We start from the raw sequence: 18,894 nt of genomic DNA, 5'->3' as shown, positions 1-18,894 counted from the left end.
AACAGCAAATCATATCGACTCATGTGCACATGAAAGGGTCTCTCTCACATTCACACTTACCCTGGGATCACTACAGCACCAGCTCTCTATTGAGCTAGCCAGCTAGCAACATTCATCTAAATTCTCTAATCAGTATTAACAATATTTGGATGATAAATCTGGCACTGTTAAGCATCCTGAGTTATTTACATTGTCATGTTACTCAAGCAAACAAGGAGGGAGTCTCATTTTATATGACAGAAAGCGAGAAAGAGACTCAAGTCTTCCTACTACTGTGTGCCACTTACATTTGTTTTACATCTCTGTGTCACTTAAACTTAGATAGTTCACTAGAAATCTGGCACCAAGGTAGAGATTTTATAGCACAAGCAAATATTGCTATTCTATCTAGTAATTTACAAAATGGATGGCACAGAAAACTATCTCTAGATTCCTGCCTATGTTTTCTGCCTGGCCCCTGCTCCACCATCTGCAGTCACTAGTTTATTCCTGCCAAGTGATACGTGCTACACAACTTCTTTTCTTCACCTGCAGCCACCTACATCTATCTATCTATCTAGTCAAGCATTTGGCTCCTGCCCATGAACGTGTGGTCCAAGGAGTTTCCATTTAACCTTTGATCTGCAGCAGCAAAGTCCACCTCAGGCTCTTCCCCTGTTTTGCAATAAAAACTCGCTTGAGAAAAGAACTTTTATTTGCATTCAGTTCCTTCACTTGGGATCATTCCCTGCACACTAAAATTATCTGACTCAGCAAACACGTGGAGTCTGCACTGTGGCCAAGCTGCCCAGGAGCTTGGTATCAAACTAAGTTCAGATGTGGTCCTTACATGGCTCTGAGCAAACATTTAGATGTTAATGACATTTGTCCATTTAATACTTCATCTGGAAACACCCTTGGTCAAAGATCCTGGCTTAACCACTCTACTATGACAAACTTTGTACTGTACATATTTTGCCTATTATTAGCATGGTACATGCCCATGACAGTATTGTACGCCCAAATGAAGTGTTGGGCCAGATGCGATTCTATAGCATCTCATAGAGGCCATTCTCTTAGAGATGTGAGTGTATAATTTGGAGCGCACACCCCCAGATCCTTATTACATATTTATCTATGTATTCTGGCTCATGTTATTGTCATGAGAGGCCTGACAATGTCCTGCACCCAACAAAGCATCACAGTTCAAAGCAGACACAATTTAGTGCCATCTCGTGGGGTGTATTATTTGGGGTGGCTTATTGTGGGGTGCAAACCCCCAGTTCCTTATTTGTAATTGTTAGCTGGGTCATCATGCATTAACGAGCATTATGCAAAAGCAATGCTTTTGATTGGCGAGAATTACTATTTAACTAAAAGGGGACAGTTCCTCAATCACGGAGATACAGGATCTGTAGTATTCCAAAGCTTAATTTGGGGTTCAGGTACAAATAGACTTTGGTTCCCTATTACATTTATTGATTGAGTTTTCATGCAAATAAGGAACTGGGAACAAGTAACCATATCATTCTTTCTAGGAGGATCTTTGGAAGCCATTGGGGTTTTGTACTGGAGACAGCCATGGCGGCTGCTGCTGCAACTGTTTGTTTATAATGTCTTTATAAACTGTTTTTAAACATTGTTGTGACCGACTTCAAGCACAGGGGAGGCAGGATAGAAATATATTGTATAAATAAAAGATATTTGTACAGTGATGAGAGGCACTCCAGTAAGCTACTGGCTCTCATCTAATGCTTCTCCAGCTTGCCAAAACTGATGACTTTCCAGTGTCACAAGAAAGGAAACTACCTGGAAAGCAGGGTGCAAAATAACCTGCGGCAGAGCATAGCCCAGAAGCCACTCTTTAAATACAAATCTGGTGTACCAGATTCTATTGGAGCGTGTAGGTTTTCAAGCGACACAGAGCTCTGCATCAGACAAATACAATACTGAACAGGTTCACGAACACTTCAGAATATTAAAAATATTATAGTCTGTTCAGAAGATGCAACTGTAAAATTATTACATTTCTATTTGATTCCACATTTTAATTAAAAGCTATGGTTAAACACCTTTTAAGTTCTGGTTCAAATGGTGCTCTAAGCAAGCAGCGATTTTGCTCCCACCAAACTGAACAAAGCAGCACTTGCTACCATTCTGCTATCACCAGGCCATAGCAAAATGATTCCCTCATGACAGCAATACAGCCCAATTAGTGGCATATATTGTGTGTAGCTTATAAAATGCTTTAGGCTAAAAGAGAAAAAGAAACGTTTCGCTGACCCACTTTGCCAAAAAAGAAAGGGGAGAGTGGGGAAGTGAGCAAGGAGCTTTGTGGGAATGGGAGGAAAAAGATATTTTTCTTCATGGCTTATACATTCAAAGCCAATTCTAAAAGTTTTCTGTATGCTCGCTACTGTGCCTGTTATGTCCAGGCACATCATCATCATCATTTCAATTTGGGAGCCCTGGGTCCCAAAAATCTGTCATTGACTCATTGAGAAAGCTCAAAGTTAATTTATTTCCATTCGCTATTCGTAAAATAAGGGGACTAGTGACCCATCTACCTAAAAACTGTAAAAAACGCTCTGGAGGTTCATCAGCAGGTCTTATGCCACTGCAAGACCACCATGTTGAGGGATATAAAACTGTGTTCTGCATCAACGTGACACAACTGCTGAGAGACTACATTGTCCAATAAGCCAGTTTGATCTCAGCACCTTCTTATACCATTTATATCCCATCTTTTGACCATGAGGCTCCTCCAAAGCAGCCTACATTATAAAATATAATTTTGACTGCTCCTTATGGGTATATTATTAATCTCTGTATTAATAAGATAAGAAGAGCCATGCTGGATCAGACCATAATTCCAAAGTGTGGACATCTGTTGCCCCTGTAACACCAGTAGGCTCTTTGGTCTTTAATGCAGAGGCAGTTGCCAGTTTTTGCCTCTGCATTAAGGACCAACCAGCATTTTCAGTAGTGCCACACAAAGAAACAACGTGGAGCCATCTAAGGCAACAAGTCATAAATCCAATATGAAATCGTCCTGGCAAACAATGTATTTGAAACATATGCTAAGCAAACATATTATTTTAAAAAATGTATGTAGGATAATTTAAGTCTGCTCACAACCTAACCTGGAAAGAAACAGCAATTTACTAAGCAGTATATTTTTAGCATAGTGCTTATGAAGCGAAAATCGCAATCCCCCAATAATGCTAATGCACATCAAGATTCATCATTAGGTAGCTCAAAAGAACTCTGGAGCATGCAAATAACGTTCTCTTGTCCAATACCGGATGTCTCCCCTTCCCCACTTCATCTTTCATTCAGTCTCCGGGAACAAACACTCCCAAACAGAAAATGTATTCATGTTAAGTAACAACTGTTCACAGAAGCAGAATTGACCTTCTCAACCATTTTTTTGGTCTGTCTAATTTCAGAGAGCTGTATCCAACAGTGTCCATCTGTCAGCAGAATGGACACAGCTAGTAGTTTGAATTACCCCTCCCCCCTACAGCCCCCTTGTGCCCCCAAATCTGGTCTGGAGAGTTGGGAGACCCTCTGGAGCAGATTTAGAGGGCATGTAAGGAGAAGGAGGGGAAGGGAAACTTCTGCTACATGAGTAGAAGTCCACTCACGTAATGTTGGGTTGAGTCCAGGGGTGCCATGTTTACATTTCATACAGTTAGAAGCTTGCAAACGGAAGCTTTGCCTAAGATTTAAGCCATCATGGATACTGTTTAGGTGCCAGAAAAATCTCTGTAGAGTTCTGGCAAGTTCCCAGGCCCAGCAATGAAGAAGGAGACTCAGCTATGCTCATACATATGAGTTAACCTACACTGCACAAGCTGGCAGCTGAATGGAGCACATGCTAAAAAGGACAATGTGCTGGACATGCCCAAGGGCTTACGTGCACTGAGTGGGATATTTACTTTTTCACTCTGGATTGGCAGACACCCCCATACCATGTCAAAAGCTGTTTTTGAAACTCCCCTCCATTTTGAAAGTGGTTTGTCATGGCATGGGAGGCCTGCTCTTCAAGAAAGACAAGCTCCGAGCCCCTCTGGGTGCCCGAACAAGTTGTGTGGCTGTTTAGATGCAGGCCAAGATCTGGTCAGTAACCCACATGCCTGAATGTGAGTTACTGATTGTATTGTAGGCATAACATGCCATGGAAAGTCATTGTGTTGCAATGGATGGGTTGAACTTGGGCTGGCCTGAGAGACCCAAGCTGAACCACCCCCTTCAACTATGGAGCTTACCATCTCTCAGCCTAACGTACTGTACAGGGTTGTTCCAAGGATAAATTGTAAGAAGGGGAAAGCCAATCAGCTACCCTGAACCTTTTGGAGGAAAGGCAAAGTAGTATAATAATAAATATAAAACATTCCTTTGAGTTTTATCTCAGGTTATTTTAAATCTTTTCCAAAATGTTAAACATCAGGGGTTGTTCTCCTAAACCCAGAGATTATGATCTTTTTGGTGAGATATCACCCTTAAACTGTCTTAAGCCTTTCACAATGATCACATCATGTTCATCTTCAACTTTATTTCCAGGTGAACCTCCCTAGTTTGCCCAAAAGCATTCCTGCATGTTTCTGGATCCTTCTGCATGGCTGCTTAGTCATTGGACACCTATCAATTAGACCCTAATGAAATAATTGGCAGGCTAACATGCTGCCACCCACAAAGAGGCCAGCAAGGGAATCATCACTTCCCCTCTGCATATTCTGTATGACACCCAAAGTGAATCACCAATGGGAACCTCCAGAGAATGTTGCCACCCTGGTCAGTAGTAACAAGTAGCTTCTAAGGAGCATGCAAGCTTTCAAGGTCTCAGGATACTGCCAGGCAGCTCCAAGTAAATATCCACAGTGGGTCTGGATTAAATTAATTAGAACAATATATAAGCCAGTTTGGGAGCTGGCCATCTTATACACATACAGGGTTCTCATTCTGCTCCTTGCTTAGACCTTACATCTAGTTTCAACAGGACTTCTGAAGAATGGTCTCTGGGATTTAGAGTCCTGTATCTAACAGGGCTGACTGAAGCTCCAGATTTGTTGCTGCTAAGAATGAGAACTTCTGTCGCTAACTAATACGCTGCTAATTTTTGTATTTATAAGTGCATTATTTCTTCATTTTTGCTATACTCCTCATGGGATACATATCGTTCCTGCTCCATTTCACCACATTTTTCTCATACCCTCTCTGAACCTCCACCACAATAAATGGTTCCATGACCATTTTTCTCAGTTGGAATTCATAGCTGTATGAACATTCGTAGCAGGAGACCACCATGGTTCTTCATATCACCACAACAAGAAAGCTAGATTCTGCTGAATCCATTTACATTTTGCCAATGTTTGGAAGGTTTATCTCTGCAACGTATGTGCTAATGTCATTTTGTTGTTGTTGTTAAATATATGGATGCCTGAATTAGCAACACTACCCCCACCCTGCTCTAACTCTTCCTTTGACTGAATGAATTTCTCAACCTCCTCAAATAATTAAATAAGCCAAAGTTACCAGGACACACCTACAGAGAGCTCTCATTAATCATGACCTCTCTAATGAAGCAATGCTCCCAAGTTCTTGACACAGTATGTGTCAGTGGTGCACTGGGGCAATCACACATACAATTTTATAGAAACAAGATATAAAATGTGCAGTAGAGGGACAGGATGGAGTGGACAATAATAAGCCATCAAGAGTCAGATGGAGCTTATTTTCAACAAACACTTAACTTTAAAAACTAACGTTTCTGAGCAGTTAACAAAGGGTATACGCTGTGTGGACACACAGCTTCTAGATAACTTGACTGTAGCAGACTAGTCCACTGATTCAATTTGAGATACAATATCTGCAATGGTGACCTGTTGCCCCATAAAATTATAGAAACAGGGCTGAAAGGGAACAACATCGCCCACCCTCACCCAAGGCAGAACCATCTACCCCTCCACCCTCATCTGTGCCAGGTATCCCAAGCCTCCAATGCCTCTCAGAATCTGTAGGCCAAAATGAGCACTGTCTGTCTTGGACTCAGTAGCGACAAAGCATTCCTGACCTCTATCCTTTGCATTTGGGATATTATATGTGAAGAATAGTTTTGGAAAAAATAGCTAATGACCAACTCAAAGTTCACAACTCAACAACAAACCATGGGTTCTCTTCCTAGACTGTTGATGGTTAACAATCCATAGTTAAACCATAGTGCAGGGTTTGCACGTAATGACGACTCATGTTTCAACAACAACCCATACTCAGCCCATACTCTAGATTGTTATGTGCGAACCAGGTCACCGTTTAGCTGTTTTTCACGCCACAGCCATATAAACACTTATAGACATTTTTACTATATTAGTTCACTGCCCTCTCACTGGCAGTGGGCTCCAGAGCTAGATACTGTTTACTAAATCTCAGCGAACTGGTTCGCACATAATGACAAACCATGGTTTAATTAGCTATGGTTTGTTGAATTGTGGATTGTTGTTATGTAGAAATCTGGAACTATGGGTTAATTATGTTAACCACAAACAACCCATGAAAAGAACCCATGGTTTGTTGTTGGGATATGAACTGTGGGTTGCTTAAACCATTGGTTGTCATTACGTGCAAAGCCATAATTGTGGGTTGTTCAAAACCCAGCTTCTTTATATGCCAATACTGCAGTCCCACAAAGGCAGCTGGGATACAGGGAGGGAGCAGGCGAAGAAGGAGGGAAACAAACAACCCAGGGGCTAAGGGGGAAAAAACATAGTTTGTTCAATCATCTGCCAGACAAACCCTGGATGGGGCAATAAATTATGGGTGAGTACTACATGCAAACCAAGCCAATTTCAAAGGACTCCAGATTTCTGAATGGGTTTGGTAGTTTTTGAACTGCAATCTATCATTACCACCTACCTAATCACATTTTGTAACACATACATACTTAACGTGTTTTAAAAGGGGGTTGGCTTCTATGCCTATTAAATTTTGTAACTATCTCAATGATGATATACCCATTTGCTGGTTGAATATACAGACAAGTTAGATATTAAATAAATTTATATTTTCCTCTTGGAACAAAATGGCTCCTTCAAGTCTACTGTGTTTTCTAGGATATAAAATAGATATTAAACAGTTGGGTATCCTAATCCAGAACCTGTGCACAATCCAGAACCTGTGCCTTGTAGCCTGAGGAGATCTGTGCCCGCAACAGAAATCCTGCAACCAAAAGAAACTTTGGGACTGGGGTTGACAAAGTATTAACCTCTAATTTAGTTTTATAATTCCTGTACTTTAGATAGCCGAAGTATCACGGCAAAGTCATTGCTAGACTTTAGGTTTGTGATCTTCTTTTGTCTGGACTACAAAGTTTTGGTAGATCATCTGCATCCCAAATAAGCCAACAAATACATACATACACATACACACACACAGCATTTACATTATTTTACACAGAAGTTAGATGCGACAGGTCTTAATATTATTACAACAAACCCATGTCCAATTAGTAATGTAAACTATGCAGTATAAGAGTGAAATGCTGGTTGATTGCAGTTTCTATTCCACTAATCCAGAAAGACCTACTTATCAATTTCAATCCTGTGGCAAGTTTAACATCAATTTTAGGGACTCTACAACAGGAGAATTGATCAAATAATCCTTGGAATGATGGCACACTCCTTGATCAACAAATGCACAGGAATGTCATGTATATGTCCAGGTCAAATACCAGGCACGTGATTATTTGAGCCATTAAAGCTCACAGAACTCCATTTCTGCATGCAAGCTGTACTGATATCAAAAAAATGAACTCTGGACCAAAAGACTAATGAATCATTGCATTCTTCACTCCCCCAGAAACAGCAGATGTCGGTCACAAAAGCCTGCATTGCTGGTAGCATTCATTTTAATAACAACCGGCCTGCAGTGCTTAAACCATTCCCCAAAGTAAAATAATAACAATAATAATAACAATGATGATGATGTTAAGAAATATTATGTTCCTTTTCCACATTAAGCTAAAGGACACAAACAAGGAATTAACCTCGCTGTCACCTTCTTTCTAGCAATAAGGCAGCCTTTTGCCAAGCAGCGCTTGCTGAACCATCCCCATTCGGTTCACGCCACCCAGCTTCTGACAAAGAACCTGTGTCACTGAGAGCCACACTGCTGGGGGAGAGGGCGGGTGACAGAGGGAGGTGCATGAAAAAGCGATGCAGACTCTGGAAGAGATACCAGCAGAAATGACTGACAGAAGCTCCCCCAAAGATCACATTTCAAAAAAGACACAATCACAGCTCTGTACAGTTCTCCATCTACAGCTCAACTGCCCACATTTACAGGAAAAGAAGGGGAGGCTGAAGTAGAAAAGCATCATAGCTATACCGCTTGGCTTTTCAACAATCATGATAACCACAGCATAGGTAACAACCTCATATAACTGCTAAACAGCAAACTAATCGTAATAGTTAAGACCACCATAAGATCAATTTTCAGGAGATCCCTTCCTGGAAAAGGAAGATAGGGAGGTTTCACCCTTCTTGGTTCAAAACAAGTGAAGCTACAATAGCTTTATCACCCTATCTCCCGAGCCCCCTGCCCTGGTGCTGAATCATGGTTGTGCCATCATTTCAAGAAATTCGGGTATCGACAGACCTGCCAGGGTGTGAGTCTGTGTATGTCTTGATCCTTCAGTCTCTCTTAATGTCTGCTGATCTCTCTCCTCCCTGCCCATTATGATCCTGGTGGCTGAGATATTCTTGGAAAAATCAGGTGTTTCTCTGTTATCCTCACCCACAAATCATCACCACCCTATGTTGATTCTCCACCTGACACTGCACAGCTCCCCACACCCTCCATCTAGTAACCACAGTCCCCTTGGGCCTAATACTTCACAGTATACCCTCCACCACCTCCATCCTGCCTCCTTTAATGTCCGCCCCCCCTCCTCACAGTTTTTGCTCTCTATGCATTTTACCTCAAGCATGCCACAGCCCAGCTGAATCTTCCCACCCTGCTCCCTACCCAACATCACTGTAACCCTTTGCCCTCACTTTTTCTGCATCTTCCTCATTTTGACCCTCTGTCATCCCTTTTTGACCTTCTTCCCATCATGTGCTTTTTGGTACCCTCCCCATCTTCTTCCCAATTCCCCTTTTTGACCCATTACCCCATCTTTTATTCTCCCTCTCCCAATTCCTTGTAACTTAATAGCCTTATTTCACCCTTATCCAGTCTTTCCAGTCTCTCAGTTTGAGCTACCTACCATTTTTTCCTCCCCCTTCCCAATTTTGACATTCTATCTTTTCCCAACCCCTTGATTTGGGGTACACCTAATTTACAGACCCTCTCCCCCCACAAATTTTAACATCTCTTTTTCAACACCTCAAATTTGGAGAGAGCCCTTTTTAAATTTTCCCTCCTCTCTAATTGTGACATCCTATATTCTCTAACCCTCGATTTGGGTAACATGTAGTTCACACACAGAGTTTTGACATCCCATCTTTTCCTCTCCCACCCCAATCCCTTGATACAGGGTAACGGGGGGGGGGGGGTAGTAAAAGATGTCAAAATTCTCCTCTGAGTCAGTCTTTTTAAAAAAACAACATCATCAACATTATACGGGGGTGGTAAGAGATGAGTCACACAAGGGGGAAATAATAGGTCAAAATAAAGGAAATAATAAGACAACATTAAGGGCCTTCCTCTGATTTTGACCTCTCTCTCCCTCCCTTGCCCCCATTATTCCTTCAGCAGGTCCTTTCTCCCTCTCACCTTGGCATCAGTGTGAGTGTTAAATACTCATTCGGAGGTTTGGATGTTGATGATGAAGGCCAAATTCTCTGAGTCCCCTCCCCCACCCAAATATCTTATTATTAAAGACCACTTCACAGAGGGGGGATAGGAGAGCATGATGATAATGAACATGTTATTGTTGATCATGATGAAGGCCTGGTGTGTGTCCTGCCCCCCCCATCTTATTCTTAAGGGCCAAATTTGCAGGGATGAGGATGCTGACCAGATCCCCCCCCCCAAAAAAAGCAGGGCACAGCCCCCACACCATTAAAGCCTAAACTAAGGGGAGGAGATGATGAGGACGGCCAAGTACCCCTTCTCCACCCACGTTGTTGTTAAAGACTAACTGAAGGGGGGGATGAGGAAGGCCAGCTTCTCCTCTTCCTCCCTCCTCCTCCTCCTCCTCACCTCCAGCTCGGTGTCTCCGGGCTCGGCCACGCCGATGATCTCGCTGGGTAGCTCGGCCAGGTCCGTGACCCGGATCAGCCCGTCGTGGAGGAAGATGGTCTCCTCCTTCACCGACAGCCACTGCGCCGAGTCTGCCGCCCCGGCCGCCGCCGAGCCCGGAGCGCCGGCTGGGGACCCCATCGAGGCGGCGGCGGCGTTGACAGCACTTGCTGAGGGGAGGCGAGGGAAGGGAGGAAGGGGACGGACGGCCGCTGCCGGGCAGAGGGAAGGAGGGCGGGACGGAGGCGGCGAGCGCCGCGGCGGCGGCGGCGGCTCCTTTCAGCCCCCCACCATGGCGGGGAGGAGCCCGGCGAGGGAGAGAAAAGAGGGGCAGGTCGCGAGAGGGGCGGGCGGGCTCCCCCCCCTCACACACACAGGTGACAGCGCGACGCCATGTTGGAGGAGCAGCGGCAGGAGGGGCGGGGGGCGAAGGGAAGAGGCTCGCTGCTGAGGCGGGCCCGGCGTGCACCGCGCGCGCAGAACGCCCCCTCCAGCTCGCGCCCTCCTCTCCGCTTCCCTTCCAGAAAAGCCGGCGGGAGACCGCGGCGGCGGCGGGCGGGCGGGCTGACTGACTGGCGGAGGCGCGCGCTCCAGGGAACGACGACGGCAGGGGGCGGGGAAAGGGCGACCTCAGCCTCTCATTGGCCGGCCGGGCATACGGAGGCCGCCCACTTCGAGCCGGCGGCTCCGCCCCCTCGCCTGGGGCCCGTCCTCCCGCGCTCCTGCTCGGCGCTGCTGGGCTCGCCTCGTTCTTCTTCCCCTCCAGATGCGTTGGACTACGACTCCCATCGTCCCCTACCAGCAAGGACGATGGGAGGCGCAGTCCGACAGGGCACCAGGTTGAGTCCCCAGGGTTCTTTCTTCTCTCCCCTCAGGCTTATCCACCTCACACTCTCTCACTAGTTCCATCACCACTGTTATTATTAAAAATATTATTATGGTTATAAATATAATAATCACCACTATTTTGATGATGATGATGATGATGGTCAAAGGAATCATAATCATCATAAGTGCATATGGTGTGTTAAAGCGAAAACGAGCCAGTGCGGTGTAGTGGCAAGAGTGTTGGACCAGGAGCCGGGAGAGCCGGGTTCTAGTCCCCACTCAGCCATGGAAGCTCACTGGGTGACTTTGGGCCAGTCACAGACTCTCAGCCTAACCCACCTCACAGGGTTGTTGTTGTGAGGATAAAATGGAGAGGAGGATAATGTAAGCCGCCTTGGGTTCCTTGCAAGAGGAAAAAAGGCGGGGTATAAATGCAATAAACTGTGCAATAACTGTGTCCCTGCCTCACCTCAAGATTATCTGCCACCCACCACACAGCAGCTTTCCTCACACTGGTGCCATCCAGATGTTTGAGGCAGCAACTCCCATCATCGCTGTTCACTGGCTATGCTGGCTGAGGCTGATGGGAGTTGTAGCCCAAACATCTGGAGAGCACCAGTTTGGAGAAGGCTGCCCCACAGAATATCCCTCTCAGAACAAACAAAAGTTTACTCCTTTTATTTACCACACACTCTCACTCTTCTTTAAAATAAATAATTATTATTCGCTCTTTTCCTATTTACCCAGGCATTTTAGAGGAAAGGGTGCTCTGTTTGTTTTTATGGCGGGTTATTTTGTCATTCTGCTTAATTGGTTGCTGTGTTCTGTGATGGTTATTTGTTGTTTTTACTATTTTAGGAAATATTTTAAATAAATAAATAAAATTAAAAATACTGTGTTACCAGTGTACATGATGTTGTAGATAAGTTTCATAAGCAAGAAATAGTTTTCTGCACCCCAAATATATTAACCCCTCCCCCCGGTAGGGGCTTAGTAAGCTCAGGACTTTCTATCACCCACAAATGAAATTCTGCCTCTTCTCTGTCACACTCCCCCTCTCTCTTTCCTATTATAATTTTTGTTGTGACTATTTTTATTCTGAAATATATATGGCACTATCAACGCACATGACATCTTCGCATTTCATAAGCAAAAAAATAGGTCCCTGACCTCAATGAGCTTACAAAAACAGAGGGAAGGGCTTAGTCCCCCAACTACTCACACTCCCTCACACACCACAGGCTGTGTCCTCCCACCAGACAGGCACAAATAAGGCTTCATTGCCCTTCGCTGCCTTCTTCTATGGCCTCAACCCCTACCCCTCACTCTGTCCCCCTCAGAGCTTACATCCCACCACCCTCAAGACCCCCACCCAAATACAGGGCTCCTTCACTCCCTCCACTCTTCCTTGTACCTTGCCAGAGTCAATCCCCACACCCCACACTTGGGTTTCTCCTTATATCCCTCACACACGTTTCCTCCACCAACCCCGCATTAATATTGTTTTGTTTAGCTGCCCATTTTCAGTTCTTCATTTAATTGTGCATTCTGCTGATGTTATAAAATGCTAGCTGCGGTTGGTTTTGCTTTTTAGTTTTAAGTGGCATTTATAGCTTGTTTTGTATTATACAGATTTTATGTAAGCAACCTTGTGTACTTTGTCTAAAAAGGCATAGTACAAATTATTATTATTATTATTATTATTATTATTATTATTATTATTATTGAGTGCCTTTTCTCCATTGAGGAATTCCTTACTCTCCCCCCTCAGGTGTCCCACTTTTCCCCTCATCTCACACATTGTCACCCTCAGGGCTTCTTATCGTGTCATGACACCCCACACATACACACACAATGCTCCTTTTTTGAAGGCCCCCCTCACTTCTCTTCCCCCTTCTCCCAAATCATTCCCCTTATATCCCTCACACACATTTCCTCCATCAACCCCTCATTAATATTGTTAATATCAGCTCCCCCCGCCAAACACTCAAATTTCATCCCCCCCCAGGACACACCTACATTTGTGGTCTTTTACACACACACACACACTTAAAATGTGTAAAAAATTTCAGGGTGCTGGTAACCAGCCTAAGAAGGGGCCTGGAGAGCTGACCCCATGATGAAGTGAGTTTCTGTTACTAATGCCTGTTCTCTGGGGAAGGACAGAGAAATGGCTGCTTAGTTTAATTCATAATCTTCTCATCAGTTACAGAGAAACTCTGCAAAGAAGTACCGGCCAGCTGGCCTTTGAATATCTACGTTAGGTCATATATGGCATGTTGACAGCCTGAATGGAAACAAACACATCAAGGACGAAACTCTTAAGAACATTAAGAAATATAGCAAGTGTTTTTTTCCCCTTGACATGGAGAACAGTGATGGGGAAAACTTTGCCTGCGAGATTTCTGCAGGTCAAACTGTTGTTAAAGGCAACGGAGCAGTCTGTAGGGCCTGAAAAAAGGTGGTGACATTAATCACAACTACTTTATTATCTGTAGCCACCCCTCTGCCCTCAAAAGTATAAAAACTATGAAAAGCATTATAAAAATAACAGTAAAGTATTATTAAATATTTATATTTGAATGCATCTAAAAGCTAGGTAGTGTACTGAAAGTATAGAACTCTATACATATGCATCTTAAAACCAAACGTAAACAACCCTTTTTAAGAAACTTAACCTGGTTCATGAGAAGAAGAAAAAATCAAAATCCACAAATCATTTTCTTTAAAGCAAACAGTGGCTGCAAATATCTATTTGTTTATCTCTTTTGTCTTTCACTACGTCTCTGATGCCCTTTTCATGTCCATTCTGTTCTATAATTTAACCTCTTCCCCTTATATTGCAAACCTTGTGTGCAGTCCCTTACTGAAATACCCCTTGTACAATCCATCTCCTGGGGGAAGGAGATGAAAAAGACTACCCATCTTTGGGTAGGTCTTACATTTTCCTGTCAGATTTGCAATAATTGTCAGCAACATCTGGCCCAAAAAGTAAAATAAAAATGCAGTTGAATCCAAAGACAAAGCAAGGGCAAGTCTTCCTAGGAGGCAAGAAGAGGCCAAGGGAAATACCCTGTCTGATATTTAGAGTGGCCACATACAAATCTTCAAAAAAGAGGAAATGCATTGCCAAAAAAGAAGACAGAGAAGGACACAAATGTGGATAAAGATAGAAACGTTGAAAACACATATCTGTCATGGCTGTATTTAACAGCGCTTGTTTTGATTTTTGTGATGTTCGCCCAGCAGAGAGCATCACACACTAAGTTCTCCTCTGATCTCTGAACATGCAATGGACACACAATTCAAAGGAAGAGGGCTGCACCAAAGCAGTGCTCCGCTGCTTCAGGTGCACAGCGCAATCCTGTGTCTACACTGTTGTTGTTGTTCAGTCGTTCAGTCGTGTCCGACTCTTTGTGACCCCATGGACCAGAGCACGCCAGGCCTCCCTGTCCTGCGCTCTCTCCCGGAGCGTGCTCAAGTCCATATTCATTGCATCGGTGATGCTATCTAGCCATCTCATCCTCTGCCGTCCCCTTCTCCTTTTGCCTTCAATCTTTCCCAGCATCAGGGTCTTTTCCAGGGAGTTTTCTCTTCGCATTAGGTGGCCAAAATATTGGAGCTTCAGCTTCAGTAGCTGTCCTTCCAATGAGCACTCAGGGTTGATTTCCTTGAGGATGGACTGATATGACCTCCTTGCAGTCCAGGGGACTCGTAAGAGTCTTCTCCAGCACCACAGTTCGAAAGCATCAATTCTTCGGCACTCAGCCTTCCTTATAGTCCAGCTCTCACAGCCATATGTTGCTACTGGGAAAACCATAGCTTTGATTAGACGGACCTTTTTCTGCAAGGTGATGTCTCTGCTTCTGACTATGCTGTCTACATAGCCATTTACTATTCGAGGAGGAGGGGAAGGAATGAGGAAATGCAGTCCCCTGGTTGTATCACATCTTTGCATTTGTTTTATGTGTTGAGCCAAGCTCAATCAAGTGCAGAAGCTGAACCCTCTATATTCAAGTATAATAGAATATGTGCAATCTGTGTGCCATACATAATAAAATATGGTCACAGCTAAGATTAAATATGACACCTTCATGGTCCATTTGTAGCATCACAGCCTGATGAGCTGAAAATTGAACTTTGCTGGCGTGTGTGTGTGTGTGGGAGGGACATGACCCCCAATGCTACTTGGAAATTACTCCTCCAGTTCCGTGGCAGTGGAACATTGTCTTAAGGGAACTGACATTCTTCAGAGAGGGTTATAGTTTCACAAGTCTATCTGAATGCAGTTAAGCTCTTAAATCACATTGGTTTAGTTCCAACATATACACCAAACCATGGTTAAAGAAGCTTAACTCTGGTTTGGAGGTTGTGACTGAACTGACAAATCAATGGCTGCCAAAAAAAGAAAAGAATGGGCAACCGTGGTTTGTGCTAGTGGTATGGTTTGCCGTATAAAACTGAACCGACAAACAGCAGCACAGTTCTTCAATCCAGCCCTGGGAGAGTGCTGAGCGACTGAGAAACAAAAGTGGACAAGTGGCACTTAATCATTCTTAAGCCTGATTGTTTGGAAGAGCAACTCATGGCTTGGGTTTAAACCATCATTACCATGAACCATGGTTTAGTGTGATGTCTGAATGGAGCCGCTGTTTTTCCAGCACTGCTTTGGTGCAGCCCTCTTCCTTTGAATTGTGTGTCCATTGCATGTTCAGAGATCAGAGGAGAACTTAGTGTGTGATGCTCTCTGCTGGGCGAACATCACAAAAATCAAAACAAGCGCTGTTAAATACAGCCATGACAGATATGTGTTTTCAACGTTTCTATCTTTATCCACATTTGTGTCCTTCTCTGTCTTCTTTTTTGGCAATGCATTTCCTCTTTTTTGAAGATTTGTATGTGGCCACTCTAAATATCAGACAGGGTATTTCCCTTGGCCTCTTCTTGCCTCCTAGGAAGACTTGCCCTTGCTTTGTCTTTGGATTCAACTGCATTTTTATTTTACTTTTTGGGCCAGATGTTGCTGACAATTATTGCAAATCTGACAGGAAAATGTAAGACCTACCCAAAGATGGGTAGTCTTTTTCATCTCCTTCCCCCAGGAGATGGATTGTACAAGGGGTATTTCAGTAAGGGACTGCACACAAGGTTTGCAATATAAGGGGAAGAGGTTAAATTATAGAACAGAATGGACATGAAAAGGGCATCAGAGACGTAGTGAAAGACAAAAGAGATAAACAAATAGATATTTGCAGCCACTGTTTGCTTTAAAGAAAATGATTTGTGGATTTTGATTTTTTCTTCTTCTCATGAACCAGGTTAAGTTTCTTAAAAAGGGTTGTTTACGTTTGGTTTTAAGATGCATATGTATAGAGTTCTATACTTTCAGTACACTACCTAGCTTTTAGATGCATTCAAATATAAATATTTAATAATACTTTACTGTTATTTTTATAATGCTTTTCATAGTTTTTATACTTTTGAGGGCAGAGGGGTGGCTACAGATAATAAAGTAGTTGTGATTAATGTCACCACCTTTTTTCGGGCCCTACAGACTGCTCCGTTGCCTTTAACAACAGTTTGACCTGCAGAAATCTCGCAGGCAAAGTTTTCCCCATCACTGTTCTCCATGTCAAGGGGAAAAAAACACTTGCTATATTTCTGCAAAGGAATATGAACTTGAGCACACTCCAGGAGAGAGCGGAGGACAGGAAGGCCTGGTGTGCTATGGTCCATGGGGTCATGAAGAGTCGGACACGACTGAACAACTAAACAACAACAACATATTTCTGCAATTCAGGCCTGTTCTACCCATTTCTCAGAATGTGGTGACAGAATTCTGAACTATATCACTTAAGAATGCAAGTGGGGTATCATATTTTCAAAGGGTCACCACTTAAAATACAAACAGACCTATAACACATCAGAAAATTAAAAGACCTCACAGGAAAAAATATGTCCTGAATGTTGAAATCCCTGATGTTTCTGAAGCTCTACGGTGTTTAAATTAGCATAATTTAAAATAGTAATTGATATGCCCCAGCTTTAAAATAGATCATTCTTATTTTAATCAAAACTTAGCATATCATCAAATCTTTAAACAATAATTAACAACATTAAACAATAAGCAATGGACAGTGGAATATGTACATATTCCTGAAAAGATTTATTGAAAGTATACAGGCTGGTTGAGCAATTGGTCAGCAAAAAGAATATCTGGTCAGTTCTGGAACATGTGTTCATTTCTAACATGAACACACGACCCAGAACTGACCAGATAATCTTTTCAATAAAGGCTAGCTGGATGTACTTCCGTGTTCTTTTTACACATCGCTGAACACAATCTCCAAAAATCAGCTGTTCGTATTAAGTTTTCTTTGTTTGTAATAATGATGATGACGCATCCTATGCACATCTACCTTGGAATAAGCTCGCTGAATGTAGTGGGATGTCTGACTACACATGAATAGAACTGTGCTGTAAAATAATGTTATTGTTTGTCCTTCATTTAGAATTGTACTTGCCCACTTATTTTCCATTTTTATTGTTTTGCATATCGTATTCCTTTATTCTATATTTGCTTCCATTCTGATTCCTAGCTCAGCATCACTAAAATAAAACCTTTCTGGATGTTTTAAACCAGAGGTCTTCAGCCTTTTTGAGGGCACATTTGGAATGTTCAGAGTGAGAGTGGGTGCTCTCACAAAACGGCTGCCCTGGGGTGGGCTTGTCCATTCATAAATAGCTGCTATGGTGGGCCTGGCTGGTCACAAAACACTCATTTCCCAGAAGGCAAAGCAGTGAAACTAAAAGAAAAGTAACTTGCCCAAGAACCTAAGTCCAAGGCAGAGGTGGAGTCTTAGCTCCAAAACACAAGGCCACTCTTTTCAACCCAAATAAAGATGGTGTTGGAGGACAGCTGTTCACTTTGCTGTCCTCCTTTAATCATTGTCAAATGACATCCCCTAAAATGCTTCAGATACAATTTCACTCCTGAAATGTACCCTAAACAGGGACACACACAGGGCTTTGATTCCGAATACACACCCAGAATTAAATTCCATCGACTCTCAAGGCAAATACACTTGGGACTGAGCTATCAGGCGTTTGCTCTGATTAAAATGAACCGGGCAGGGTCAAAATCAAGCTCCCACCCTGCAAAACATTAGTAATCATAATCAAATTTGATTATGGTATGACAGGATGTTACCTCCCTGCCAAAGGCTTGTCAAGATGAAAAGTGACGTAACCCATCAGAATGTCGGACTTGGGCAACGCTGGTTTAGGAAAAGGTTAAACAAAGCCTTGTCATCATGACTAGTCCAGCTGAAGAAAGACAAAACTTAAAAGATGACTTAAACCATCTATCAGAAGTGGGCAAAACCTGTTCTTCATTGGCCACACTGGAAATAGGCCATGCACCAGAAGACTGTGATTTGCATCTTACCTGTGTGAGGCTAGCAGAGCGTGGCGTAGTGGTTCAGATGTTGGATTGGGCCTTGGGAGACCCAGGTTCTAGCCCCCACTCTGCCAGGAAGCTCACTGGGTGACTTTGGGCCAGTCACTGACTCTCAGCCTAACCTACCTCACAGGGTTGTTGTGTGGATTCAATTAAGAAGATGACGACCATGTAAGCCACTTTGGGTTTCTTGGAAGAGAAAAAAGCTAGGATAAAAATGTAATAATATAAGTAAAATAATCTGCACATCATATTTGTATGTGTGTGTGTGTGTGTGTGTTTTAATCAACATGGTGCATTTTAAAATATAGTTGGTGGTCATGTTGCACTTGAAGAATCTTGGCTTGGCAATTCTTGAGTAGAAAAACAATAATGTTGTTTTTTCT

At 43.2% G+C, this 18,894-nt stretch overlaps 1 protein-coding gene across 7 annotated transcripts in view; it reads right to left on the bottom strand.

Annotated features, from left to right (window-relative positions):
• HECTD4 (HECT domain E3 ubiquitin protein ligase 4) overlaps positions 1-10,899 on the bottom strand; it is a 114,920-nt gene extending 104,021 nt beyond the window's left edge. For 4 of the 7 annotated variants that reach the window (XM_084820400.1, XM_084820401.1, XM_084820404.1 and 1 more), the window contains exon 1: positions 10,183-10,899. In XM_084820400.1, coding sequence (XP_084676526.1) covers positions 10,183-10,362 — 180 coding nt within the window. In that variant the 5' untranslated portion in view covers positions 10,363-10,899. The remainder of the gene's footprint in view (positions 1-10,182) is intronic. The other 3 variants (XM_084820403.1, XM_084820405.1, XM_084820406.1) reach the window with 1 other exon arrangement.
• Between the last annotated feature and the right edge of the window lie 7,995 nt (positions 10,900-18,894).

This window comes from Heloderma suspectum, chromosome 13 (assembly GCF_057233095.1).
Source record: "Heloderma suspectum isolate Gila_16-S chromosome 13, 16-S_ref, whole genome shotgun sequence".
NCBI classification, from domain to species: domain Eukaryota; kingdom Metazoa; phylum Chordata; class Lepidosauria; order Squamata; family Helodermatidae; genus Heloderma; species Heloderma suspectum.
The sequence above is the reverse complement of the archived record's forward strand: the minus strand, read 5'-3'. Positions and strand labels throughout refer to the sequence as shown.